Genomic DNA, 27798 nt, shown 5'->3' with positions numbered 1-27798 from the left:
CCCAGAAAAAAAATAAATAAAGAGGGCTGGTTGAGTAGCTCAGTTGGTAGGCGTGTTGTCCTGATACGCTAAGGTTTCGGGTTTGATCCCTGGTCAGGGAACATTCAAGAATCAACCAATGGCTTTAGCCGGTTTGGCTCAGTGGATAGAGAGTTAGCCTGTGGACGCAAGGGTCCTGGGTTCAATTCCAGTCAAGGGCACATGCCTGGGTTGTGGGCTCGATCCCAGTGTGGGGTGTGCAGGAGGCAGCTGATCAATGATTCCCTCTCATCGTTTATGTTTCTATCTCTTTCCCTCTCCTTTCCTTTGAAATAAATAAAAACATACTAAAGAATCAATCAGTGGATGCATAAATAAGTGGAGGAACAAATCAATGTTTCTCTCTCTCTCTCTCAAAATCAATAATAAAAAAGAAACATATACTCTTGTCCTGAACCTTCTGGAAAAAAAACGTTTATATATAACCTCTACCTGACCAGAATGTCAAAAGACAAGTAGCCATAAGGACGCTTGCTGGGAGCAATAATAAAAATATATCTCTCTAGCCCTAGCTGGTTAGGCTCAGTGGATAGAACATCGGCCCGCAGACCGAAGGGTCCCAGGTTTGATTCCAGTCAAGGGCATGTACCTCGGTTGCAGGCTTCTCTGGGCCCTGGCCCTGGTTGGGGCTCCTGCAGGAGGCAACCAATCGATGTGTTTCTCTCACATCGATGTTTCTCTCTGTCTTTCCCTCTCACTTCCACTCTCTCTAAAAATCCATGGAAAAATATCTTCGGATGGGGATTAATATAAATAAATAAATAAATAAATAAACCCATAAATGATAAACTGTATCGTTCCTTGCTGACTTGTGTGACACATTTTTATAACAGTGACCAGAAGACAAGTGTAGGTACAGAGAACAGAGCAAAGTGACCGAAAACAGGGTGGGCATTCTTACAAGTGAGAGGGACACCTTTGTAGGTGGAAAGACGATGCATTCAGATTAGTGGGCGGGGGTGGGGGGGGGGGAAGCTGATAAAAATAACCTGAAGGTCAGACAAAAAATTAAAATAGAATAAAATCAGGGTTCAGAGAAACAGATCCGGGCATTCATCTTGGGGAAAGTGAAACCATGGGCTTCAATGAGATCAACCCAGACGAGTGTCCAGAGAAAGGGGGTGGGGGGGCTGCCAGCAAACCCCAAAGCTCCGGCCTTGGGAAGGCTGGAAATCGGATGGTGCAGGAGCCGTCAGAGAATGAGCAGAGAAAGGCAGTGAGAGGCGAGGAGGAAGTGGTCGTAGGCAGCCGGCCGGGGAACAGAGATAAAAGGCTTCAATGTGGCCACGTGTCCACGGCAAGTTCTAGGAAACCCATTAGCGTTTGTCATGAAAACAGCTCTGGAGGAAGTAGGGGTGAGAAACCAGTTTCCAGTGGTTGAGGAGTGACATGAAGGGGCACAGCCATCTTGGGGTGTGGGTCCTATCTCAGGGGAGTCGGGCTCCACACCCAGGGACCCGTAACACCAGGGAGATGGATGTTCTCCTGCAGAATTGACTCCAATTTCTGAAGCTTTAAATTTTGCTTCTTTTAAAAAAATTATTACTATTATTATTTAAATGAAGAGCTCTGCAAGTCCCCCTTGCATTTATCACTTGCATTTCCTGTAAAAATACCTCGCCTACTTTTCCTTATATAAAAATACTTTATTGGAACATCATCAAGTCCTTAAAGCAGTTACAGAAAATGGGAAATGCTTGACATAAAAACACTTGCTAATGTTCCTTATTTTCATCCATTGAATATATTTATATAAAATATGTTTTTATTGATCTCAGAGAGGAAGGGAGAGGGAGACAGAGAGAAACATCAATGATGAAAGAGAATCATTGACTGGCTGCCTCCTGCACGTCCCCTACTGGGGATCGAGCCCGCAAACCCAGTCATGTGCTCTTGACAAGAATAGAACCTGGGACCCTTCAGTCCGCAGGCTGATCCTCTGTCGACTGAGCCAAACCAGCAAGGACTGAACCTGCAACCGTTTAGTGTATGGGAAGACACTCCAACCAACTGAGCCCCCCGGCCATGGCAGATGTTATGTATTTTTTTTAACAGCCAAACAATAGTCCACATACTCATTGATAGAGGACACACTGACAGCTGTCAGAGGGGAGGGTGGTAGAGGGAAAGGGGGTGGGGTGGGGGAAGGTAGGCAAGGGTAAAGGAGGGACAAGTGGTGATGAAGGAGACTTGACTTAGGGTGATGAACACACGATGCAACGTACGATGGAATTGTACCCCTGAAGCCCATGTAAGTTTATTAACCAATGTCACCCCAATACATTCAACAACAACAACAAAACACTCAAAACCTACAAGAGACAGTGGGGTCTGCCTGCAGGAGACATTTAGCCTCTTCATCCCTCCTCCTGCCTTGGTTCGTCAGTTGTCCCCTGGTTTCCTTCCAACATAGAGGTCGCCCAGCTCAAGTTCAAGGTCAGCGTTCAGCTTCACCTATGGCCGCCGCATCTCTCAGTCATTCGTCCGGGGCTTCTTGCCATCTGAACCTTCTCCTGCGTTCCTGACTCGAGGCCACTTTGAGTCCCCTTGTCGTCTTCTTCCTCAGAAGACGGTTGTGGGCCAGGAGGCACAGAAGGGCCACCAGGACCAGGAGGCCCAGGCCGAGCCGAAAGAGGTTCTCCGCCGTGTAATCCCAGGAGGCCAGCTCTGGGGTCGGAAGAATGGTGATCACAGGCAGGAACGGATTGATAGCATCTCATCCCGTCTCTTTCCCGGGCCCTACTCCTTCCTGTGCAAGCTCCTTCCTCCCAGACCAAGCGTGTCAAACTTGTGGCCTGCGGGCCGCATGCGGCCCACAACGAATATTTTTGTGTCCCAGCCAATATAACGGCATGTAAGGAACGTTTTAATAAAAATTTCGTAACTTACTTTTTACAATATCCTGTTATACATCATTATTAATAACGAACTACAACATTCACTAATGACTGATGACTATCATCGTGTTGCATTCATTTCCCTTCCGCGCCTTCCGCCCAGGCGCACCATTTCTCTCCACTAACACTAGCAGCAAATATTCTAGTAGCCAATAGCCACGTCATTAGTCTTGGACTGACTTGTTGGGTGTGCACAACAGGAAATATTTCACTTTCGGAGAACAAGAGAAATAGGTTTATTTGCGTGACGCTTATTAATTTGTGCAGTTATTCAGTGTCTGGTAAGTTCATGTTCAAGAAAAAAATATTAATTTTTATTAAAATGTTCTACTATTTTGTGTTAATGATGACTCATTTACACTGAGTGGCCAGATTATTATGATCTCGGAATGCATAATAATCTGGCCACTCAGTGTATATCCTATATAATAAAAGGCTAATATGCAAATTGTCCCCTTGACCAGGAGTTTGACCAGCAGGCAGGCCAGCCAACTGCCCATATCCCCTCCCCCTGGCCAGGCTGGCCGGACCCCACCCATGCACAAATTCATGCACCGGGCCTCTAATATATATATATATATATATATATATATATATATATATATATATATATATATATGGAGTGGCAAGATTATTATGTGTTCAGAGATCATAATAATCTGGCCACTCAGTGTATTTTAGCCCTTTGTCTTCAGCACGTCTCTGTCTCTATCAACATAAACCTACGTTTCTATGAAAATGGAAGCTTTTGTTTTTTTTGGCCACATCCACTTACACCTTGTTTGCCTTTGAGTTCGACATGCTTGCTGTAGAGCAGGGGTCCTCAAACTTTTTAAACAGGGGGCCAGTTCACTGTCCCTCAGACCATTGGAGGGCCGGACTATAGTTTAAAAAAAACTATGAACAAATTCCTATGCACACTGCACATATCTTATTTTGAAGTAAAAAAACAAAACGGCAAAAACACCCACATGTGGCCCGCGGGCCGTAGTTTGAGGATGCCTGCTCTAGAGTCTGCATCCCCAGCTGCTCGCTTACCTTTCTGGAGTCCCTTCCTTGTGATTGCCAAGTGGGGTTCCCCATCATCTGCAGGAGATAAGGAATGTGGATAAGGGAGCAAAGGAGATGGTGTGGGCCTCTTCCACCCCAGCCTCTCTCCTCCCTTTGGACACACCCCATGGCTTCCCAGAGCTTTTCAGGGTCCCTGCCCCGCCCTCCAGGCCCCAGCGGCTTCATCTGGCAGGTGGAGTGGAAGAATCAAAAGGCAGGAGAACAGGAGGAAGAATTCAGCTCTAGGGCTCTCTTCATGCCAGGCCTGTCTTCTCGCTGAGCCTGTTTCCTCAGCGAGTCAATCAATATCATCTCTTTTTCCTCACACACAGGAAAAGTCAGGCTTGCCACTTCCTCAAGGTCCTACGTGAGCTGCCCCAGGCCCACCCCATCCCCACTGGACATGACTTCCAGTCCCACTGGCCTCCTTTAAAAAACTTTTTTAAAAAAAATTTTTGTTTGTTAAACCTCACCCAAGGATATTCTTCCCACTGATTTTTAGAGAGAGTGGAAGGGGCGGGGGGAGAGAGAGAGAAACATCAATGTGAGAGAGACACATGGATTGGTTGCCTCCTGCACACACCCCAATTGGGGCCGGGCATCAAGCCTGCAACCGAGGTACATGCCCTTGACCGGGAGTTGAACCCCTGACCCTTCTTCATTCTGAAGGCCTATCCTCTAACCACTGAGCAAACTGGCCATCTTCCTGGAACTATCTTTCTCCACACAGCCACAGTTTTTGCTCAGAGGCCTCCATCTCTGTGAGGCCAGCTGGACAACCCTGTGTACTCTTGCGACCTGCCTCCCCCATCACCTTAACGACAAGGTTCTGCTCTGTCTCTTCCCATCCCACCGTTTCCTGTGCACGAGCTGTCTGATTGACGAATGGGCTGTGACTGACTCATCGTCTGTGCCCCCCGCTGGAATCAAGGGTCACAGGAGCAAGGGTATCTGTCTGGTTGACCGACGGAGCTGTAGGTGATGGTGCTGGGAGGCTCTGAGTCCCTCCTCACGTTCAGAAGCGCCTGTTACTCACCTGGGGAAGAGGGCTGTCTTGTGGATTCAAGGTCAGCGACCCCGGCATCTCCTGACAATGGAGACAAGAAAAAAGAAGAAAGAAAAAGTGAGGGCTTTGGGTTTCCTCTGGTCATCCCACCTATTATCTATGCCTGTTCATCTGATAGTCTTCCTCACCAACAGTCAACCGGGCCTCAAGGACAGGGACCTGGATGAGGCATCACTGGGAGGTACAAACTCTCTCTCTCCATCATCCCAATTGGCCCTCATCGCATGGGGGTCCCTTGGGGTTCCAGAGAGGCCCTGGGGAAACACCGGGGGCATCCTCACCTGTGACCAGGAGCGTCACAGGCTCACTGGGGAAAGACCATATGTGCTCGTTATAAGAACCGAAACACCTGTACGTCCCCCTGTGGGCTGGGGTCACGGGGCCCATGGGGAACGCTGCCCGAATGTTGCCGACTCTGCGCCACGGGCGGCTGGCCGTCCCCTCCTTGTGCAGAAAGAACGTGGTCGTTGCCGTCTCTAGGTGGCAAGAGAAGGTCACGTTCTCTCCTGGGAGCACCTCGGGCCCAGGGTGAACGGAGAGGGTGGGCGTGTCATACATTCCTGTGGGAGAAAGGGGTTGGAAGGTAAAGGGCATCTTTATCTTGCCTCCCAGACCTCCCACTCCTTCCTTCCCTTGTTCTTACTTTTTAAAATATTTTTATTATTATTATTTTTAATAATCCTCACCTAGTCAATGGATATTTTCCCATTGATTTTTAGGGAGAGTGGAAGAGAGAGGGGAAGACAGAGAGAAACATGGATGTGAGAGAAACATATCCATTGGTTGCCTCCTGCACATGCTCCGACCAGGGCCTGGGCCGGCGAGCAGCCTGCAACTGAGGTACGTGCCCTTGACCGGAATTGAACCTGGGACCCTTTGGTCAGCAGACTGATGCTCTATCCACTGAGCCAAACCAGCTAGGGCCCTCTTAACCACTTAAAAAAATCCTCACCTGAGGATATGTTCATTTACTTTAAAGAGGAAGGGAGAGAAAGAGGACAAAGGAGAGCGAGAGAGAGAGAGAGAGAGAGAGAGAGAGAGAGAGAGAGAGAGAGAGATTGGTTGCCTACTGTGCATGTCTTGATCGGGAATCAAACCCACAACCTTTTTGGTGTATGGGAGGATGCTCCAGCCACCGGAGCCACCCGGCCAGGCCATCTTGATCACTTTGAAGTGCACTGTGTGGTGGCATTAAGCACATTCGTATTGCCGTGCCACCATCACCCCTTCTATCCACAGGACTCTTTTCATCTTGCAAAACTGAAACTCTGGCCCCATAACCAACAACTTCCTCTTTCCCCGCCCCTTAGGCCCCTGACACTCCCCCCACCTCTATTCTACTTCCTGTCTCCATGAATGTGACTATTCCAGGGATCTCAGAGAAGTTGAATCAGGCAGTACTTGTCCTTTTGTGATGGACTTATTTCACATAGGGTTCACCCCTGTCGTAGCACGTGCCAGGAGGTCCTTCCTTTGTAAATCTGGACAATATGTCCTTGTGTGGATGGACCACATCTTTTTTTAAAAAATATTTTTATTGATTTCAGAGAGGAAGCGAGAAGGAGAGGGAGACAGAAACATCAACGATGAGAAAGAATCACTGACCAGCTGCCTCTTGCACTTCTCCTACTGGGGATTGAGCCCATAAGCCGGGCATGTGCCCTTGACTGGAATCGAACCCGGGACCCTTCAGTCCACAGGCTGACGCTCTTTCCACTGAGCCAAACCACATCTTGTTTACCCCTTCATTTGTCGATGGACACTTAGGTTGTTTCTACCTTTTGGCGACTGTGGACAGTGCTTCCATGAACACGGCTGTACCGAAGCCGTCTGTGTTCAATGAGCACTCCAGGCAAGTCCACATTGGCCTACGTTTGAGAACACTCCTCAGCCGAAGGGACCCCAAGATTACCCTCCCTCCCTCCCTCCCTCCCTCCCTCCCTCCCATCACGTTTACCCTTCCTACTTTGTCAGGCAGCCATTTCCTCCTCACAAGCTACCAAATTGACTTACGCATCCTGACTCTGACTCCAGGTCTGTCTTGGGCGAGAGTCCAAGTGCCATAAGAGCAAGGGTACCTAGTGGAACCTCCGTGGGAGGGGTTCTCATCCAATCACTGGCTGGTGAGGTGGCGGGGAGGGCTCCTAGCATCATTTGAGACCAGTCTGAAGGGCCCTCTCAGGGCTAGAGTGCCGCATATGCGTGGCCGGGTTCAGAGTAAGTCTGCCCAGCCTGTGTCTCTCATCCATCACAGGGGCTGTTTTCTGAGGTCTGCCCCCCTCCCCCCAGTCTCATCCTTCCTTGCTCACAAACATCCATCTCAGTGTCTCTTACCGGAAGAACTTGACCTAAGACAAATCTGATTCTAGGATGTAGAGATAACTCTCAAATAGACAACCCCTATAGAAAGTGATCAAACGCCTTCCCCCAAGGCAAACCGTGTCTGAGTGAGGTTTGGAAGAGACTAAAAGAGATGAATAGCCCGGCTGGGGTGGCTCAGTGGTTGAGTGTCGACCTGTGGACCAGGAGGTCATGGTTCAACTCCCGGTCAGGGCACATGCCCCGGTTTTGGGCTAGATCCCCAGTAGAAGTGCAGGAAGCAGCTGATCCACGATTCTCTCTCAACGTTGATGTTTCTAGCTCTCTCTCCTTCTCCCTTCCTCTCTGAAACCAATAAAAATATTAAAAAGAGAGATAGATTAATAAATGACGATGCCCCCCAGGATTCAGGCCGAGGAGGAGACTCTCCGGCTCGAGCAGGGGACACTTACCTGTTATCACCAGGTTCAGAGGGTCACTAGGCTCTGACCAGAGCTCCCCGGTTCGATAGAAGCACGTGTACTGCCCTGCAGTGTAGGAGGTCATGGGCCGGATGGAGAACTTGACTTTGTTCCTCAGCCCAGGGGGCTCCGGTCTTGCGAAGGCGGAGAGGAGTCCCTCAAAATGCAGCTGGTACTCCATGGCCCGGTGAGTCCCCTGGCACCAGACGAATACCGACGCCCCGTTTGGAACCATGAAACTGGGGTTGGCCCAGATGCGGGGTTTTGAGAGGGTCTCTGGAAGGGAATCAGAGGCTGGAGGGACTCCAGAGAAAGCCCCTCCCTCCGCCCCCCCAATTCCTACCCAGCTGCTGGCCAGCCCTCCCGTTGTTCTCAGGTGGAGACGGCGGTCGGCCCCACCTGAAACCCATTTCTGGGCCAACGTCTACACTCTGAACCGCGGACGCTATGCCCAGCCTGAACCCGCAAGGGTGACGCTGGGGTTTTGAAGGGAGGACTCACGGTTCTGGGCGCCGACCCTCAGGCTCAGATACAGTCCTGGAAGATAGGAACAATGAGCCGGGGTGCCCCACCTGGACCCTGGACCCTGAACCCCACATCTTGTCCCCGTAGGAACTCACCGAGGCAGAGCAGGGCAGGGAGTGTAGACGGCATAGCAGAGTCTACCAGGCGGGCGGGCGGACGAGGAGAAGCAGAGCCCAGCAGGCCAGGCAGATGCACAGGATGTGGTGAGCGAGGCCCGGCACCTGCCGACATGGGGCTCTCAGATGGACTGGTGTGCAAGAAGGCGCTCAGCTCTCCCTCGCCTCTGACCGGGCGGCGTAAGGAGAGGGACATGGTCCTCACGCCACGTCTGATCGCAGCCGGAGGCCTCACCCGATCCTCTGACAATGGTCTGTCTTCTCTGAAACTGGTTTCTGGGTCAACGTCCACGTTTTGAAATGTGGGCATTATGCCCAGAGAAGGTGGTGTTCAAGCAAAAATCTTAGAATCATTATTATTTTTTCAATGTTTTGGGTACATTTTGATTTAAAACAGTACACTGACCTTTGTATGCAGAGCAAATTTAAATTCATATTTTCGCCAATAATAAGAAATGTATATCATCTGGATTATAAATTATATAAAAAGAGGGTTCCCCCCCCCCCTTGGAGTGTTTTATGGCACAAATATGATAAAAGACTGAATATTTAGTGAACTTTGGTAGATTAGCTGACTATTTTTTAAATTTAAGCTATTAATGTTCAGTAAAAACAATTTTTATCTTTACACTGCTATTTTATCTAATGTACAAATAATACAGCAAATATCATATATCAGAAGCACAAAAATTAATAACTTAGTGGTCTATTATTTTTTAAATTGATTTTGAGAGAGAGATATCGATTTGTGGTTCCACTCATTTGTGCATTCATTGGTTGACTCTTGTCTGCTCCCTGACCAGGGATAGAACCGGCAACCTTGGTATATCAGGTCAATGATAATCAACTGAGCTAGTCGGCCAGGGCTAGAATCATTCATAAAAATGTGTGTTTATCCTTGAACCCCTGTGTACGGCATGTGTACACTTGGAAAAGTTAATTGGTTCAGTCAGAATAGAATGACAGCATATCTTCTTCAAAGATTTGTTACCATGTTTTAGTGAAATGTAACTTTTTAAGCCCAAAAGCTTCCATTTCTTACATAAATGCATCCCTTTAGTCTGTTACAAAGGAGAAATTAAATATTAAAACATAAAACAATTAAAAGTTGGTGTTAAAATATTAACCAAAAGCATTTAATAGAAAATACTTAACTATATTTTGAAAGTCTAAATCATTCATTGCTTTTTTTTCTCAAAGGGTCTAAACAGTTTGTGCAAGTGAAATGCTATGCCCATTTAGATTCTGCCTCACTTTTAGGAGAAAAATCTTCCCCAATCGATTAGCTTTTGTTCTTATTTCTTGATGTTTCTATCGAATCATTTCCATTCACTTTCCTTTTTATAGACAGTAAAATTCACTTGGATGATGTTTAGTTCTGCGAGTTTTTTTTTTCCCTACGATAAATGCACAGCCATGCGACCATCACCTCAATCAAAATATAGAACAGTTTCAGATTGGTGGTTCTGAAATAGTCTTGGGGATGTAAAGTACAGAATAGGGAATATGCGTCAACAATATTGTGATAACTATGTGTGGTTTCAGGTGGGCCCTGGAAATATCGGGGGGACCTCTTGGTAAAGTTTATGATTGTCTAACTGCTATGCTGTACACCTGAAACGAATACAACATAATAATAACTAAAAATTGGAGTTAAAAAAATTTAAAAAATGTAGAACACCCCTAGCTGGTTTGGTTCAGTGGATGGAGCATCAGCCTGTGGACTCAAGGGTCCCAGGTTCGATTCTGGTCAAGGGCATGTACCTTGGTTGCGGGCGCATCCCCCATGGGGGGTGTGCAGGAGGCGGCTGATCGATGTTTCTCTCTCATCAATGTTTCTACCTCTCTATCCCTCTCCCTTCCTCTCTGTAAAAAATCAATAAAATATATTTTAAAAAAACCAACGTAGAACAGGGTCATCCTTTATATGAGCAGCATTTGTCCGTATCTGTCTGGCTTATTTCACGTAGCACAATGTCCTCCGGGTTCATCCACGCTGTTACAAAGAACAGGATTTCTATTCCATTACTGTCTGTTGTCCTCAACCCTCAGCTCCAAATTTCAGAATTTTCCTTCTCTAGCAGCCGAGATCCATCCATTCTATCTGCCTAGACAGTCTCCACCATGATGTTCTTACACCATGTTGAAGGAAGGTGTCAGCCCCTCGTGTAGATAACATCTTGCTCAAAGGCTACCTTGAGGGGAAAAAAATCGAAACGGAGATGTTCACTCCTGATTGAACTCCTAGGCAGAGTCTGGCCTAAAATCGCAAGCTCTGTTCTCCCCGGGGAAAGGGTCGCTTGTTGGATTGCTCCGTCTTGTCTTCCCACAGTGGCGTCTCCAATATAGGACCCGCCAAGAATAAGGTTGAGTGCTTCCAGCTAACTTCCTGTTTTGCATGGTTTGGAGACCTTAGTCTTGATGGGTGCACAGGAAGTAGTGGGTGAGAAGCCAGGGCCACGCATCAGAGTTTCCACGTTGACCACATGCAGCTAGCGAGAACACAGCTCATGCAAGCGAGAAAGCTGGTTATGTGCTATGGGTTTTTTGTTTGTTGCTGTTGTTAACCTTTACCCGAGGATATATTTTTCCATTGAGTTTTAGAGAGAGTGGAAGGGAGTGGGATGAGAGAGAGAGAGAGAGAGAGACATTGATGTGAGAGAGACACATCGATTGGTTGCTTCCCACATACGTCCTGACCAGGGGGATTGAAATGACAACTGATCTCCTATAAAGAAAGGGTGAACTGTCGGAACTGGCTACCAATCAACAAACAATAAGTGCTGGTGAGGATGTGGAGAAAAAGGAACCCTCGTGCACTGCTGGTGGGAATGCAGACTGGTGCAGCCACTATGGAAAACAGTGTGGAGTTTCCTCAAAAAATTAAAAAATGGAACTGCCATTTGACCCACTTTTAGGAATATATCCTAAAAATCTCAAAATACCAAATCCGAAAGAGTATATGCACTCCTATATTCATAGCAGCATTATTTACAATAGCCAAGATGTAGAAACAGCCCAAGTGCCCATCAGTAGATGAGTGGATAAAAAAGCTGTGGGACCTGTACACCATGGAATACTATGCAGCTATGAAAAAGAAGGATTGCTTACCCTTAGAGATAGCATGGAGGGACCTGGAGAGCATTATGCTAAGGGAAATAAGCCAGTCAGAGAAAGACAAGTATCACATGATCGCACTCATATGTGGAATCCAATGAACAGGATAAACTGATGAATAAAATAGGACATTAACCCTTTGCACTCGCTTGCTTTTTTCTCGATTCCTGCTACCGATGCTAACCGTGTCGAGTCACACTCGACATCCGAGTGCAAAAGGTTAAAGCATGCAACAGACTGATGAATCTCAGAGGGAAGGGGCTGGGGGGATGGGAAGAGATTAACCAAAGAACTTACATGCATAAAGGACACAGACAACAGCATGGTGCAGACTTAGGGTAGGGCGGGAACTAGGTGGAGGGGGCAATGGGGAAAATACAGGGGGCATGTGTAATACTATCAACAATAAAGATACAAGAAACAAAAATGAAAGGGTGAAAGGAGACAGCCAGGAGAATTGAGAATGCTTTGTGTTACCTTTTTTTTTTTTTTTTTAATTACAGGAAATGAGTTACACCGAAGCTACAGGTGAGAATTTTCTCACCCACGTTCCGGAAGGTGGGGTGCAAACACATCAGGCTCATATAAGAAACTGTCACTCGATGGGCTTGAAAGTGGATCCGAGCTCCTCAGCGTCCCTTCCTTCCATGTACTCTGCCGGACCCCGCAAGCTCGGATGCTATCTGCCTGCAGGCCCGGGCGTCTTCCTGGTGGGAGCCAGGGCTCGGTCCACAGGGCTACACTGCCTGGCTTTTCTGCTCACTCGGGCTCGGTTAAGGCACCTCTCGCCAGTGTCCTCCGTGTGAAACCTTAGGCTGCGCAGAGAGCCAGGAGCACCAGCACGGCCGCGCCCATTCCGATCAAGTTCTGCACCATGTGGTCTTGGCTCACGGTACCCAGAGACACAACTCAAAGGGGATGGACCGTCACTGGTCATGTTGCATATCATTTCAGCTCCAGAGCCCAGGAATGGGAGCTCATTTTTATCTTTATTTTTTAAAAAAATATATTTTTAGCCCTAGCTGGTTTGGCTCAGTGGATAGAGCGTTGGCCTGTGGACTGAAGGGTCCCAAGTTCGATTCTGGTCAAGGGCACATGCCTGGGGTTGTGGGCTCGATCCTCAGTGGGGGATGTGCAGGAGGCAAGCCCATCAGTGATTCTCTCTCATCATTGATGTTTCCATCTCTCTCTCCCTCTCCCTTCCTCTCTGAAATCAATAAGTGTATTTAAAAAAAGGTATATTTTAATAGATTTTTATTGATTTCAGAGAGGAAGGGAGAGGGAGAGAGAGATAGAAACATCAATGATGAGAGAGAGTCACTGATGGGCTGCCTCCTGCATGACCCCTACTGGAGACTGAGCTGGCAATCCTGGCATGTGCCCTGACAGGGAATCAAGCCTGTGATCTCTTGGTATGTGGGTCGATGCTCAACCACTGAGCTACCCCGGAAGGGCAAAACCAATATAATCTCATTAACCAATGCCACCCCAATAAATTTAAGAGAAAATTAAAAAAAAAGAAAGAAAATCAGAGGTGGGTCAGTCTAAGGATGTGTCAGGGATCTGTTGTCTCAACGATGTCCCTTAACATGATTGTGAAGAACGACCTCTCCTTGTTTTCACAGGGTGCTGTCTGGGGAACTCTCGGAGAGGAAGTGAAAGCCAAGTGTGACGGGAGTGAGAAGAGCTTCTCTCTCCTCAGCCCTCTGAGTAATGGCTCTCTACTGCTCCGCTATTGTTTCTCAATGCATCTCGTTATGTTCCTGCCCAATGCCAAGGCTCTGGACAGCCAGCCAGAGCCCAGAGGAGGAGGGCATAAAGATGTAAAAGCATTGCCCTAACTGGTTTGGCTCAGTGGATAGAGCGTCAGCCTGTGGACTGAAGGGTCCCAGGTTCGATTCTGGTCTAGGGCATGTACCTCGGTTGCGGGCACATCCCACTCTTAGCCCCAGGGCCCTTGCAAGGAGGCTACCAATCAATGTGTCTTTCTCACATCGATGTTTCTCTCTGTCTCTCCCTCTCCCTTCCACTCTTGGAAAATATCCTCGGGTGAGGATTAACTAAAATAAAATAAAACAAACAAACAAATAAATACACATAACAGGAAAAGAACTAGAGCTCTGGTCTTTGAAGCCTGAAGAGCCACACGGTTCTGTTCTCAGGGACAATATGTAGGTTGCCCCTCTCCCCCAAACCACCAAGAAATTCCATGACACCAGCAGGGTGGACATTCCAGGAGTTTTAAGAGTTTTGTGCCAGGAACTGGACAAAGACCAAATATATGTACCATTTTGTTTGTTTGTTTGTTTAAATCCTCACCCGAGGAGGATTTTTTTCCCCATTGATTTTTAGAGAGAATGGAAGGGAGAAATGAAGGGGGGAGGGGAGAGAGAGAATGAGAGGGGGAGAGAGAGAGAGAGAGAGAAAGAGAGAGAGGAACATTGATGTGAGAGAGAGACACATCAATTGGTTGCCTCCCACAGGTGCCCCAACCATGGCTGGGGATCAAACCTGCAATCCAGGTACCTGCCCTTGACTGGGAATTGAACCCATGACCCTTCGGTGCCTGGGCCAATGCTCTAACCACTGAGCACACCAGCCGGAGCTCTGTCATATATATATGTACTAGAGGCCTGTTGCATGATACTTGTGCAAGAATAGGCTTCCTTCCCCTGGCTTCGCTCCCGGCTGCCTGGGAGCCTGCAAGTCCCCGCTCCCCTCAGAGCACCGCTCCTGTAGCTCCCTCCGCCATCTCTCCCTCCCCCTCATAGCAGGTGTCCCACCCCTCCCAGCTGCTCTGTGCCTGCATATTGCAAATTAACCCGCCAGCTTTGTTGGGTTAATTTGCATACTCACTCCTGATTGGCTGTGGGCGTAGCGGAGGTAAGTCAATTTACATGTTTGTCTATTATTAGATAAGATATATATATTTTTTTCTTAATTTTTTTGTAAATCTGAAACTGTTCTAAAAACAAAGTCCTAGTAACCAATGTCACCCCAATACATTTATTTAGAAAAGAATAAAAACAAAGTCTGTGAAAGGTGCAGGGTGGAGGGGGTCAATGGAAAAAAACACAAAGGGGCCATCTGTAATACTTTCAACAATAAAGATACATTAAAAAAATTTTTTTTATTTTTAATCCTCACCCGAGGATATTTTTCCATAGATGTTTAGGGAGAGTGGAAAAGAGAGAGGGAAAGACAGAGAAAAATTGATGTGAGAGCAAACCTGTCAATTGGTTGCCTCCTGCATGTACCCTGACCAGGGCCCAGGCTGGGGAGGAGCCTGCAACGGAGGTACGTGCCCTTGACTGGAATCGAACCCGGGACCCTTTGGTCCGCACACTGATGCTCTATCCACTGAGCCAAACCTGCTAGGGCCATAAAGACCCATTTTTAAAAAAGGAAAAAAAGAAAAAATAACACCCAAGGACTGGCTCCCCATGATCTCCTTGAGGCCCACCCCCCCACCTGTCACCACCAGGACCAAGGCTTAACTGTGCTCCGGCCAGCGGCGCTCCTTCCTGTTCTGGCACCGATAAGGCCCGGCAGTGTGTGCACCCACGAGTGCAATGGCGAACGTGGCCCTCTCCTGGAACCCCCAACTCTCCTGCAGCACCTTGTTGGTGGGGTTTCCCAGGCTCCCCAGGCTGTACAGCTAAGACTCAGGGGCTGCACAACACAGGAGCCTCACAGACTGGGTCCAGGGACCAGAGACCCGGGCCTGGCAGATAGGACAGGAGTGGGAAAGTCCCTGGAAGAAAGCCGAGCCAGACGCAGGTGCCCGCCGTGCAGAAACCACGCTCCTTCCCTTCTCCATGGGTGGGTGGGCGGGGGGCACATACATAAATAAAGGCGTGAAGGACCTCATAATTCCTCCCTTTAAAAAACATTTTTTTTTATTGATGTCAGAGAGAAAGGGAGAGAGTGAAACATCAATGAGGAGAGAGAATCATCAATCAGCTGCCTCCTGCACGCCCCCCACTGGGGATTGAGCCTACAACCTGAGCATGTGCCCTGACCAGGAATCGAACCATGATTCTTGGATTCATAGGTTGGTGCTCAAACACTGAACATACCTGCTGGCTCCCTCCTCCTCCTCCTCCTTTTAAACTTCTCACCCAAGAACATGTTCAGAGAGAGGAAAGGGGAGAGAGAGAGAGAGAGAGAGAGAGAGAGAGAGAGAGAGAGAGAGATGAGAGAAACACGTCAATTGGTTTCCTTCTATAGGCTCCGGATTGGGGATCAAACCCACAACCTGGGTATGTGCTCTGACTGGCTATCGAACCAGCAATCTTTTGGTGCATGGATGACACTCAACCACCTGAGCCTCTCTGGCTGGGCCAATTCCTCCCTTAGTTTTTTTTTTTTTGAGGGGGGGTGTTTCTAATGTGGTAAAATATCTATACATAAAATTTACCATTTTTAGCTGTGCGACTCTGTGTGTTAATTGCATTAGTTATATCGTTTAAATATTATCGCCATCACCATGGAGCAACAACTCCCCACTTCCTCTTTTTTCTGCTTCTGGTAACCTCTAACCTACTTTCTGCCTCTATGGATTTGTCTCCTAACAATACTGTATTTATCTTTCTGCACGTGGCTCATTTTCCGTAGCACAATGTCCTCAAGGTTCATTCATGTTGTAGCATGTGTCAGAATGTCCCTTTAAAAGATATATATTTTTAATCAATTTCAGAGAGGAAGGGAGAGGGAGAGAGAGAAACATCAATGATGAGAATCATTGATCGGCTGCCTCCTGCACACCCCCTACTGAGGATTGAGCCCACAACCCGGGCATATGCCATTGACTGGAATTGAACCCGTGACCCTTCAGTCAGCAGGCTGACGCTCTATCCACTGAGCAACACTGGCTAGGGGCAGAATGTCCTTTTTAAACGGCCGAATAATATTCCATCGTATGAAGAGACCACGTTTTATTCAGTCATTCATGTCAATGGGTATTTGAGCTGTTGTCACCTTTTGGCTATTGCGACTATTACTGCTGTGAATATGGGGCCACTCTGTTTGAGTCCCCGCTTTCAATTCCTTTGGTTATAAATGTAGGAGTGTCATTGTTGGATCCTATGTTTAGCTTTTGAGGAAGTGAAGAGCTTTTTTGGGAACCAAACCACTTCCTTTATATATATTATTGAGGTGAAATTCTTAACAGAACATTTTAAACATGTGGGATCCTATGGCCTTGAGAACATTTGCAATATGGAGCAAACATCACCTCCACCTCGTTCCATTTTGGTTCCCTCCAAGGAGACCCAGGAATGTTAAGCAGCCACTCCACACTCTCCCCTCTCCTCAGCCCCTAGTAACCCCTTGTCTGCCTTGAAGTTTGCTTGGGGTTTGGTTGCCATGGTAATTCTTGTCCACATGCAATTCTGCTTTACTCTATTATATATTTTTTGTTAATCCTCATCTGAGGGTATTTTTCCATTGATTTTTTTTAGACAGAGTGGAAGAGAGAGGGAAAGACAGAGAGAAACACTGATGTGAGAGAAACACATCATTGATTGGTTGCCTCCTGCTCGAGTCCTGACCAGGGCTTGGGGCCAGGGAAGAGCCTGCAACCGAGGTATCTGCTCTTCACCAGAATCGAACCCGGGACCCTTTAGTCCAGAGGCTGATGCTCTATCTACCGAACCAATCCCTAATAAACACAGATGCTAAAATCCTCAATAAAATATTAGCAAATCAGATCCAGCAATACATTAAAAAGATCATACACCATGATAAGTGGGATTTTTTCCAGGGATGCAAGGTTGGTACAATATCCACAAATCAATAAACATGATGCGTCACATAAACAAAATGAAGGATAAAAAAAGCACACGATCATATCAATAGGTGAAAAAAAAAAAAGCATTCAACAAAATCCAGCACCCATTTTTGATAAAAACTCTCAGCAAAGCGGGAATAGATGGAACATACCTCACCATAATATGGGCCATATATGACAAACCTACAGCCAACATTGTACTCAATAGGCAAAAACTAAAACCATTTCCCCTAAGAATAGGGACAGGACAGGGATGTCTGCTTTCATCACTCTTACTCAACATTGTGCTGGAAGTCCTAGCCACGGTGATCAATCAAGAAGAAGAAGAAAAAGGCATCCAAATTGGAAAGGAGGAAGTAAAACTCTTATTATTTACAGATGACATGATATTGCACACAGAAAACCTTAAAGACTCCCACCAAAGAAGTATTAGACTTAATAAGCAAAGTAGCAGGATACAAAATTATCCAGAAATCAATGGCATTTTTATACACCAATAACTCTCTCTCTCTCTGATGAAACTGAGTTTTGACCCATAAACAAGAGATGATTTCAATAAAACAACAACAAGAAAACAGATCTTGTAGGTTTTCTTCTCTTCTCGAAATGCAGAATCAAACTGCCTTTTGGACTGGATTACAGAAGATGAAGATATTAGGCAAAACACATACATGCATAGCCCATGGACACAGACAATAGTGTGGTGAAGGACAAGGGAGGGGCAGATAGGGGTTGGGTAGAGGTGGGCAAAGGGGCAGAAAATGGGGGACATTGGTGATAGTGTCAAATATAAAAATTATTAAAAAAAATCAACATGGGATTGTAGAGTTTAGAAAACTAAATATGGCAGTCTAGACAGGAGGCCTGTTCAGGGATGTGGCTCAAGTCAGACCCTCAGCACCTGCTATTTTTGGGGTGATAAGAGTTGGTATCCTGTGTGACAGGCACCTTGTGCTCTGTGGGGACCCTGCCCACCGCATCCTGTGAACTTGTCTCACGAGTGTCAATTTAACACTTGAAAATTAAGTCATCGGAGACTCTGCTGAAAAACTTCCACTGGGCCCTAGCTGGTTTGGCTCAGTGGATACAGCGTCAGCCTGTGGATTGAAGGGTCTCAGGTTCGATTCTGGTCAAGGGCACATGCCCAGGTTGTGGGATCCATCCCCAGTAGGGCATGTGCAGGAGGCAGCCCATCAATGATTCTCTCTCATTATTGACATTTCTATATATATATCTCTCTCTCTCCCTTCCTCTCTGAAATCAATAAAAATATATTAAAACAAAAACTTCCACTGGGAGTTCATGCCTTTTCCTGGTGGATGAACAGCACCAACCTGTTCCTGCAAAGAAAATTCAAGGTTATTATCACGAATCCACAAGTCAGGACAGCTCACCTCCTTTCTTTCTTTCTTTTTAAAAAAATATATTTTATTAATTTTTTTTTACAGAGAGGAAGGGAGAGGGATAGAGGGTTAGAAATATCAATAAGAGAGAAACATCAATCAGCTGCTTCCTGCACGCCGCACCTCCCCTCCCCCCTTTCTGGGGATGTGCCCGCAACCAAGGTACATGCCCTTGACCAGAATTGAACCTGGGACCTTTCAGTCGGTAGGCTGATGCTCTATCCACTGAGCCAAACCCGTTAGGGCTCACCTCCTTTCAAGAGGTCGTGCTGGGGGTGAGGGCATGTATGGGTGTGGGGTGGGGGGACAATGGTAAGATATGTACACATATAATACCTTAATAAAAAAAAAGAAAAAAAAAGAGGTCGTGCTGACCCAGACCTGGTCCAGCCTTGACCGGGAATGTGGGTGTGTATCTAGGAGGTTTATCTTAAGACCTTGGACCACCAACCATCCCCCTTAATTCTGCCCTTTTTGTATGTTAATCCTGAGAGGTGGTGTGAATTCAGCACTGCGTCGTGGACAGCTCCACCCTCCATTCATTGGGCGCCTAGAAACGTCTCTTTCTTGTGTCCCTTCAATTTCTTACAAAAGGGGCATAGAAATATGAGCATGCGACTTTCATATTTTTATGTAGAGTCTCTTCTTGGTCTAAAATTTCAAAATGATTTACCTTCAATACAAGTATGTTTCAATCTAATATAGACCTTTTATCCTCTTGGTGTGTTGAGCTTGAAGAACATGTACAACAAAACAAAAACAAAAAGAATTTGTTATAAAAGAAATAAAATAGAAAAAATTATTAAGAAAAATCAATATGTGATTGTGGAGTTTAGAAAACTAAATATGACAGTCTAGACATGAAGTAGGCATGAAAGTTCACCGTGTCCCACAGACTCACCAACTGGCCCAGCACCACCTGATGGAAAGACCATGATCCCCGCCCCCTCCCACTGCATGGCAAGGGTCTGTCATGATCCAGGTGACTCCACATGAGGGGTTTGATCTGGAGTCTTCCTTCTGCTCCTTTGGACGAGGCGTCTCTGTTTTCCAATTTCTCAAACCGCCACCATCTCCACCTAAATCTGAAAGGCTGGTTTCCATTGCCCCATATCTCAGGTAGGGTGAATTCTCACCACATTTGTAGGAGAGGTGTTGGTATCATGGGGCTACAAATGAGGGAAGTGAGACCAAGAGAGGAAGCAGGCTGCTCAAGTGTCCTCCAACCATTCAGGCTGTGGTAGAGCCACAATAGTTATTTAAAGTGTGTCTCTGTGTGTGTCTTACTGCCTTGGGACAGGACTCTCATGAATGTCAAATTTTTTCTGAAACCCGAAAGTTCTCCACATTTTGAAGAGGAGAGTGACATCCGCCATCAAAGGTGCTCTGAAGGGGCAGAAATGACTCAGTTGATTGCCCCCAGGACATGGAGAGATCCCGCTGCTCACAGAGATGGAAAGTCAGGTGGAACCTGTGTGAGATGTAGGACCTGCATCCTAGGGCCAGGAGGAGGTGCTGAGCTTCCTGTGGGAGCAGATGCATTTTGCACAGCCCCAGGCTCCTCCCTCCCCACCTCTGGGCTCACTGTCCTGAGGGCCCCTTGGTGCCCCCAGTCACCAAGGCAGGGAGGGAGGTCACCTTCACACCCCCCAAGGCAGCCGTCACGTCCACCACCTTCCTGAGCTCTGAGTTCCACACCCTCACTCCCCTCTCCAGTTCACGTTCCACATAGGCATCTAACCTCATTTCAGAATCTGTCCATTTTCTGCTCGAAATCCTTCTATGGTCCTCACTGTCTTCAGGGTGAATCCAGACTCTTCATTCTGAACGGAAGGCTGTTAATGATCATCCAGATGGGACCCTCCAACTTCAGCTCTCACTTCTGCTTCCTTCAACCAGACAGGTGCAGTTACCCCATGAACACACACACACACACACACACACACACACACACACACACACATACACACACACACACTGATGCACACACATACACACGCACACTCACACCGTCTACTATTGAACATGTTTGTGCTCCTTCATATCTGCTTTCTTAGAGTTCTATAGGACTAGCAAGCTCCTCCCCAAGCCCACAACTTAAAGCACAGGACTAGAAGCAAGACTGATGTTCCTTCTTCTCATTTCTTTTCCCTGCACATGTGTTGTGACTGCTCAGGGCTATGCAAGGATTGTGTGGTAAATCCATGTAAGATATTCATGGAACATGGCTGGAAACACAAGGTTGGAGCTTAGTTACAGTTGATGTTATCTTTTATTGACACACATTTCATTTCTCTGGTTCGTTTGTAATACATGGCCCATACGATCTTCATAACTCAGGCTGAGCATCACAGTCCATTCCTATGCGTTCCTTTTGCCTTATAGACAGAATCCCATATCCTTGCATGGGCAGGGGGTGGGGGGTAGGGGGATGGAGCACGCCTATGACCAGCCACCACCTCACCCTCTCTTACTGTTGTTCAGAGACTCTTTATGTCTCTAGGGTTCTCTAGAATGTTCCTTCCTTCAAGAATATTCTCACTCCCACCTCTTTGGACTCCACCTCTTCAAACAGCCATCCCCTCAACCACAGTCTAGTCATGGTCCCCAGATCGTCCCACATTTTCTCTCATTTCTCCTTTGTGAGTAAAGTCATTGCAATATTAGCCTTTGAATGCCCATACTCTGCCAAGAAGAATTCTCAAAATACAGGTGATGGGTCTCCTGGATCGATCACGGATGTATTTCTGGTTCAGGCACAAATACTCGGCAGGTAGTAGGTGATCAACAAATATTTGTTTATGGACGAGTCAAAGACCAAAAGTCAATTCTGTGCGTGGGAGGAAATAAGCAACTTCTATTCAGAGGATCGAGTCAGGACAAGGACCTGGGTCCCGGAGCAGGGTTTCAGATCCGGCAGAGAGTCCTGGGAGTCAGAAGAGACTCCAGATATGGGCTGTGTCTCCGGAGGCCCTGGAGTCCTCCTGAGCGCTCATCATGGAAAAAACCAGAGCCAGGCCAGAGAAGGGGCCGGCCCCTGGCTGTGGGTCCCCAGCTGTAAAAACCCGGAAGGGCGGCAGCAGCTCCTGATTCGCCACATCCTGTGCGTCTCTGTCCTTCAGGCCCAGGCCTCCTCCATCTGCAGAGCAGGAGCCCTCAGAGCAGACGCCATGACGTCCATCCTCTCTGCTCTTCTCTGCCTCGGTCAGTTGTGGTCATGGGGACGGGGAGCAGGCGGGAAGGGGAGGCTTACACTCTGTTGCTCATGGGGAACCTCAGGCTCAGGCAGCTCCAGTGGACCGGACCGTGATGGGAAGGGATTCAGCTCAGACTTCCGGGTGCAAATCTCTCACAAGGATTCTCTTCCAGGGCTGAGTCTGGGCCCGAGGACCCACGTGAAAGCAGGTGAGTCCTCCCCAGGCTCCATGTCCCTCCTCTTCCTGAACCCCTGGGGCCCAGGAGGGAGCACAGAGATGCTGGGATGAGGTGATAAAATGAGAGGGTCTTGGGCTGAGCTGGGGGAAGAGGGTGGGAAGGTCTTTGTAATACAGCGTCTAATTTCCTTCCAGGGACCCTCCCCAAACCCACCATCTGGGCTGAGCCAGGCCCTGTGATCCCTTATGAGAGCCCCGTGACCCTCTGGTGTCGGGGAACCCCGAAGGCTCAGGAGTACCGGCTGTATGCAGATGGCAGTCCTTGGTACTTGGCCACACAGAAATCGCTGGAGCCTGGAGACAGGGCCAAGTTCCTCATTAGAGGAAATTATGCAGAGAGATATACCTGTAACTACCTCAGCCCCACGGGCTGGTCAGGACACAGTGACCCCCTGGAGCTGGTGGTGATAGGTGAGAGGACGCTCAGGGCTCCCAGCCTCAGGCTCTGCCCTCAGGAAGGGGGTCTGCTCTCAGGGTGTCTCCCTCTCACAGCCCAGCCCTGGGGGACATGAGGGAGGTGTGAGCCCCATTTAACACGCTGCCTCCTCATCTCCTAGGAATCTACAGCAAACCCAGCCTCTCAGCCCTGCCCAGCCCTGTCGTGACCTCAGGAGGGAACGTGACCCTCCAGTGTGGCTCAAGGCAGGGATTTGACAGGTTTCTTCTGACTGAGGAAGGAGATCAAAGGCTCTCCTGGACCCTGGACTCACAGCCACAACCTAGTGGGCAGTCCGAGGCTCTCTTCCCTGTGGGCCCACTGACCCCCAGCCACAGGTGGACGTTCAGATGCTATGGCTATTTTGTGAAGAATCCCCAGGAGCGGTCTCACCCTAGTGACCCCCTGGATCTAACGGTCTCAGGTGAGGGGCCCCTGATCCCATCCTCTCTGAGCACAGGCAGCTGAGGGTCCCGCCCCAGGAGACATCTGAGCTTGGGTGAGAGTGAGGGGTCTGAGTGTTGGTCACCCAGCAGAAATCTGCCCTCAGAGATGCTCTCACTTTTGCTGAATCCTCCCCATGAACTGGGTTGGGTAGTAGTTAAGTGGGCAGGGGGAGTGTCTTCAGGGGCCACAGAGCAGATGGAGAAGCGACTGAGTGATTTGGAGACTCCAGAGTGAGCCCCAGCCTCACCCCTTTCTATCCTCATTTCCAGGACCCTCTGGAGGCCCCAGCCCCCCACCCTCAGGGCCCACCTCCACAGCTGGTGAGTCCCAGGGAGCTCTGTGCATAGAGAGCACAGCACCCACCCCCACCACAAAGCAAGTCCTGAGAGTCTGTCAGGGGATGGAGTGACCCAGATCCTCAAGGACGGCTTGTGCCCTGGGGGCGCTGAGAGTCCCAGGGTCTGAGGCTGGTGATGGGTGGGGTGGTCATGGCAGAGGGAGATGTGGGGGCACAGGCTGGGGAGGAGGAGCTGAGCTCTAGTGGGCAGAAGGCAGCCCCAACTCCTCACCTGTCATCCTCATCCCCAGGAGGGTCTGAGTTGGGCCCACAGAGGGGTAAGTGAGGGTCTCTGTGGGGAGGTGGTGGGTGCCTCCATGGGGATAGGGGCTGAGCCATGGGGGAGGTTTAGGGGGTCAAGGCCTCTCTGGATTTGCTGACTTGGACCCGCCCTTCCCCTGCCTGGGCCTCAGTGTCTCCAAGTGTAAAAGGAGAGAATCCTTGTCCAGAGCTTAGACTTCCTGTCGGTTCTGGCCCTGACCTCCTGGGAGAGGGCCTCACAGGGAAGCCCCCAGGACGTGATGTTATGGGGCCTGTCCCCTCTGTCTCAGTGACGGTGACACTGTACAGGGAGGGACAGCAGGACAAGGCTCCGGGCCCCAGTCCTCCCCCTCAGCTCAGGCTCAGCTCAGAGGAGGGAACAGGGTGGATCAGCCCTGGGTCAGCTCCTGGCTCTGCTGCTCCTGCTGTGGGGCTGGGCGGACCCCTCTCTCCTCTGAGTGTCGGGTTCCTGTCTGCTCATCCCTGGTCCCATCCTGCTCACAGGCTGCTGGGAGGTGAGGTGACATAAGGGCCTCACAGAGCTCAGTAAGGCAGAGCCCCCAGCCCAGCCCGACCTTCCCAAGGGGCATCAGGGCTTGCAGGGTGGCATGGATGAGGGAGAGACTCAGAGTCCACCCCTCACCCTGCCCCTCATGTCCCTGCTGTGCTGGGGGTGGGTAATGAAGAAGGACCCTCAGCTCCAGATGAGATGTGGACAGGCCCCTGCAGAGGAGGAGCCCAGAGCACGAAGCTGGTGTCCCCCTCGGGGGAAGCGTGAGGACAGCACAGGGAACCCACATCCCGAGTTATAGTCCCAGCCCTGCCCTGTCCGTGCTGGGTGGCCTGGGGCACGTGGTTAACCTCTCTGAGCCTCAGTGAAATGGGAGGTGGGGTCATCAATCCCTGGTGCATGACTGTTGTGAGGTGAGAGGAGATGAATGACAGACCCCAGCACATGCCTCACACACAGTAGGTGCTCATTAAATGGCATCACTGGCTCATTCATGATGTCACTCATGTCCAAGGTCCCAAATGGAACATGAACATCCTGATCGGGGTCTCGGTGGCCCTGGTCCTGCTGCTCTCCCTCCTTCTTTTCTACCTCCAACACCAGCGTCAGAGCAAAGGCAGGACCTCAGGTGAGTAGGGAACGGGGTGACCTGGGTCACACAATGGGGTGATCAGAGCACCTGCCACAGGAAACCAAATGGATGGAGAAGGTCAGCTGAGAAAAGACTTCTCCAGAATCTGAAATCAGAAAACCTAGAAAGAAAACAGTGTCAGCACAGATGTTCAGTCTCATGAAATATGCACACAAGTGAGTGTTAAGGTTTCCTTCTTTCCTGTGGAATCACAGGGGGAAGGACTCCTAACCTCCCAGGGCTGAGATAGTTCCTCTGGACCAGCCCAGAGAGGGCCTCATGTCCAACCTCCTGCAGGGGCCACACACCCCGAGGCCACGGACAGAGGCCTGCAGATCATGTAATTTCTGCCCCAAAAACCCAGGAACTCCACCATCCATGGCCCATCTCTGCCCCTAACACTTCTGTGTGCTCCCCCAGCTGTAGCCCAGCTTCAGAAGCCCAGGCAGAGCCTCTCTGTGAGAGGAAGAGACAGCTGCCCTGGGGGAGGGGGCACAGGGATTTCAGGAGGCGATGGGGAGGGTTAGGCTGGGAGGCTGGGGGTCAGGGTGAGAAGGACTGAGACCCACACTGCATGACCTGGCACCTCACCTCAACCTGGGTTAGTAGCCCATCGGGGAACAGGCGGGGCCTGCAGCCCTGAGATCTTGGGGACCTGCCAGGAGACACCCCGTGTTTTGCCCCAGCAGATGCTTCTGTGAAGGACCCGCACCCTGGGGAGAGTGTGGAGCTGGACCCTCAGGTGAGACCCCTGGTTCTGTCCAGGCCACCAAGGACCTTTTATTGCCCAGTTTAATCCAATGGACCCTTCCCTGTCCCACCTTACCTGTTTCTCAGCAGCGTTCACACTGACCTCCCCTCTGGGCCCCCAAAGCGTCCTGCTGTGACTCACTCCTTCTGGTTTCCTTGTGACCTCATGGCCCCTCCTACAGGGCCCCCTTTGCTAGCCCATCATCCTCTGTCTGACTTTATGCAGCCCCAGGTCTCAGGAGGAGGCAGGAATAAGTGACTCACCCACAGGTTCCCAGGACCCCTTCATTCATTCACCCAGCAGATGTGAGGGGCTCACTGTTTACCGGCTCCATTTAGGGGCCACGGCGCCGCCCTGAGCCACACTGTCTCCACACGCCTCGAGCTCCCCTGTGGGCGAGGGAGACAATGTGCAAACAAGCAGACAGTGTCCCAGAAAGCAAAGTGCTGTGAAGGAACATGAAGCAAGAGGAGGGGATAGAGTGCATGGTGGGGTCAGGGAAAGAGCGGGAGCAGAGGTCCTGAGGCAGGGCCTGCTTCTTCAGGAGGAGGGGCATGAGGCTGGAGCCCAGTGAACAAGAGAGAGCGCGTTAGGGTGAGAGTCAGAACCACAGAAGCATCCAGAGGCCCCGAGGCTCGGGAAGGCCCTGCAGGTTCCATCAGGAGAGGGACCTGGTCTATTTAAAGTGTAAGCCAGCTCTCTGGCAACCTGAGGATGATTGACAGGAGGATTTCTACTGTGGAATCGAGGAGACGCTGTTCTGTCTCACTGTCTCCAGCAGAATGGGCAGGATGACGGCCCCCATGTAAGCCACTCAAGACCAGGACCCGGGCAGGGAAAGGCCGCCTCTCCTTCCTCCCTGTCTGGGGAACTGCTGGACACAAAGGGCAGACAAGCAGAAGAGGACAGACAGATGGGTCCCATCCCCCCCAGGCCCCGAGGCTTCTCAAACCCCAACCACGTGTCATCCCTCTCTCTCTCCCTCTCCCCCTGCTCCAGGCTGTACCTGACGGCCCCCAGGCTGTGACCTACGCCCAGCTGAACCTCTTGGACCTTAGACGGCAGACAAGTGCACCCCCATCCTCCCCGTCAGAGGAGCCCCCAGAAGAGCCCATCTTGTACGCAGCTCTAGCCTTCCACTAGCCCAGGAAGGACCCAGACCCCACACCCAGGGAGGGGCCTGCAGGGACCCCAGAAGGCATGGGTACTTCCCCCAGGACACTCAGCTAGTGACCCCAGCCAGCATGGAGACCAGGGGTGCTTCCCCGGCAGCTCCTGGGACCCTCTGAGAGTCACCCGGTTCTATAGTCAAAGATAACCAAGCCCTAGCCGGTTTGGGTCAGTGGATAGAGCATCGGCCTGCAGACTTTAAAGGTCCCAGCTTTGATTCCGGTCAAGGGCACATGCCTGGGTTGTGGGCTCATTCCCCAGTGGGGGCTTTCAGGAGGCAGCCGATCAGTGATTCTCTTTCATCATTTGTGTTACTATAGCTCTCTCCTTCTCCCTTCCTCTCTGAATTCAATAAAAATAAAAATTAAAAAAAGATAACCAATATCACTCCATTCTGGAAATAAAGCAACAGAGTTTTCAATAATCAAACATAAGGGCCTGCTTTAGATGAAATGATCATGTAAATACTACACATCAGGCCTGTGAAACGATGAAATTAAAAACCATGAATGAATATATTAGAAAATTTAAAAAACCCTTTAAAAATCAATGTCCTAAGCTATTATATCAAGAATTGAAGGCCTGGGGTGGGGCTGGGTGGAGGGGGGACGTAGAGGACAGATAGGGGATATCGGTCATACTGCCATCAATAACACATACACTGAAACAAAGAATTCAGAAACAAGGCTTGCAATGAATCTTTAGCGCCGTAGACAACTGGGTAAGAAAGAGGTGGCATGCATGCACAATGGAATAGAAATCAGCTAAAAAAATGAAACGCTGGTATTGAGACCACAGGGATGGACCTGGAGCGTATTATGCTGAGTGAAATAATTCAGACAGGGAAAGATTTCACTAGTACCTGGAATTTACTTATTTATTTTTGTACCTGGAATTTTTCACATCAGCAAACCAAAGGGAATAAAAACAGACACATAGAAATGAAGAGCAAACTGATGGTTGCCAGAGGGGAGGGGAGGAGGGATGGGCGAAAAGGGGAAGAGAAGACAGTCAATAATGTGAGATAACTTTATGA

General features: G+C 49.1%; 2 protein-coding genes across 2 annotated transcripts; one reads left to right on the top strand and one right to left on the bottom strand.

The window, feature by feature from the left end:
* Positions 1-2515: 2515 nt before the first annotated feature.
* NCR1 (natural cytotoxicity triggering receptor 1) lies at positions 2516-8588 on the bottom strand (the record flags this gene model as incomplete). Its single annotated transcript, XM_079799834.1, has 6 exons — positions 2516-2706; positions 5023-5073; positions 5334-5612; positions 7824-8108; positions 8334-8369; positions 8453-8588. The coding sequence occupies 6 exons, from the start codon at positions 8586-8588 to the stop codon at positions 2516-2518; spliced, it is 978 nt and encodes a 325-aa protein (XP_079655960.1).
* On the top strand, positions 8587-26735 carry LOC307116160 (leukocyte immunoglobulin-like receptor subfamily B member 4; the record flags this gene model as incomplete). The annotated part of the gene is made up of 9 exons (XM_079799833.1): positions 8587-8725; positions 22064-22189; positions 22354-22629; positions 22776-23078; positions 23371-23421; positions 24725-24838; positions 25531-25583; positions 26371-26553; positions 26613-26735. 9 exons carry the CDS (start codon positions 8587-8589, stop codon positions 26733-26735), a joined length of 1368 nt encoding a protein of 455 aa, XP_079655959.1.
* Between the last annotated feature and the right edge of the window lie 1063 nt (positions 26736-27798).

Source organism: Cnephaeus nilssonii (assembly GCF_951640355.1).
Source record: "Cnephaeus nilssonii genome assembly, chromosome: 20".
Lineage (NCBI taxonomy): Eukaryota > Metazoa > Chordata > Mammalia > Chiroptera > Vespertilionidae > Cnephaeus > Cnephaeus nilssonii.
Note: the sequence above shows the minus strand (reverse complement) of the source record. Positions and strands in the feature narration are given on the sequence as shown.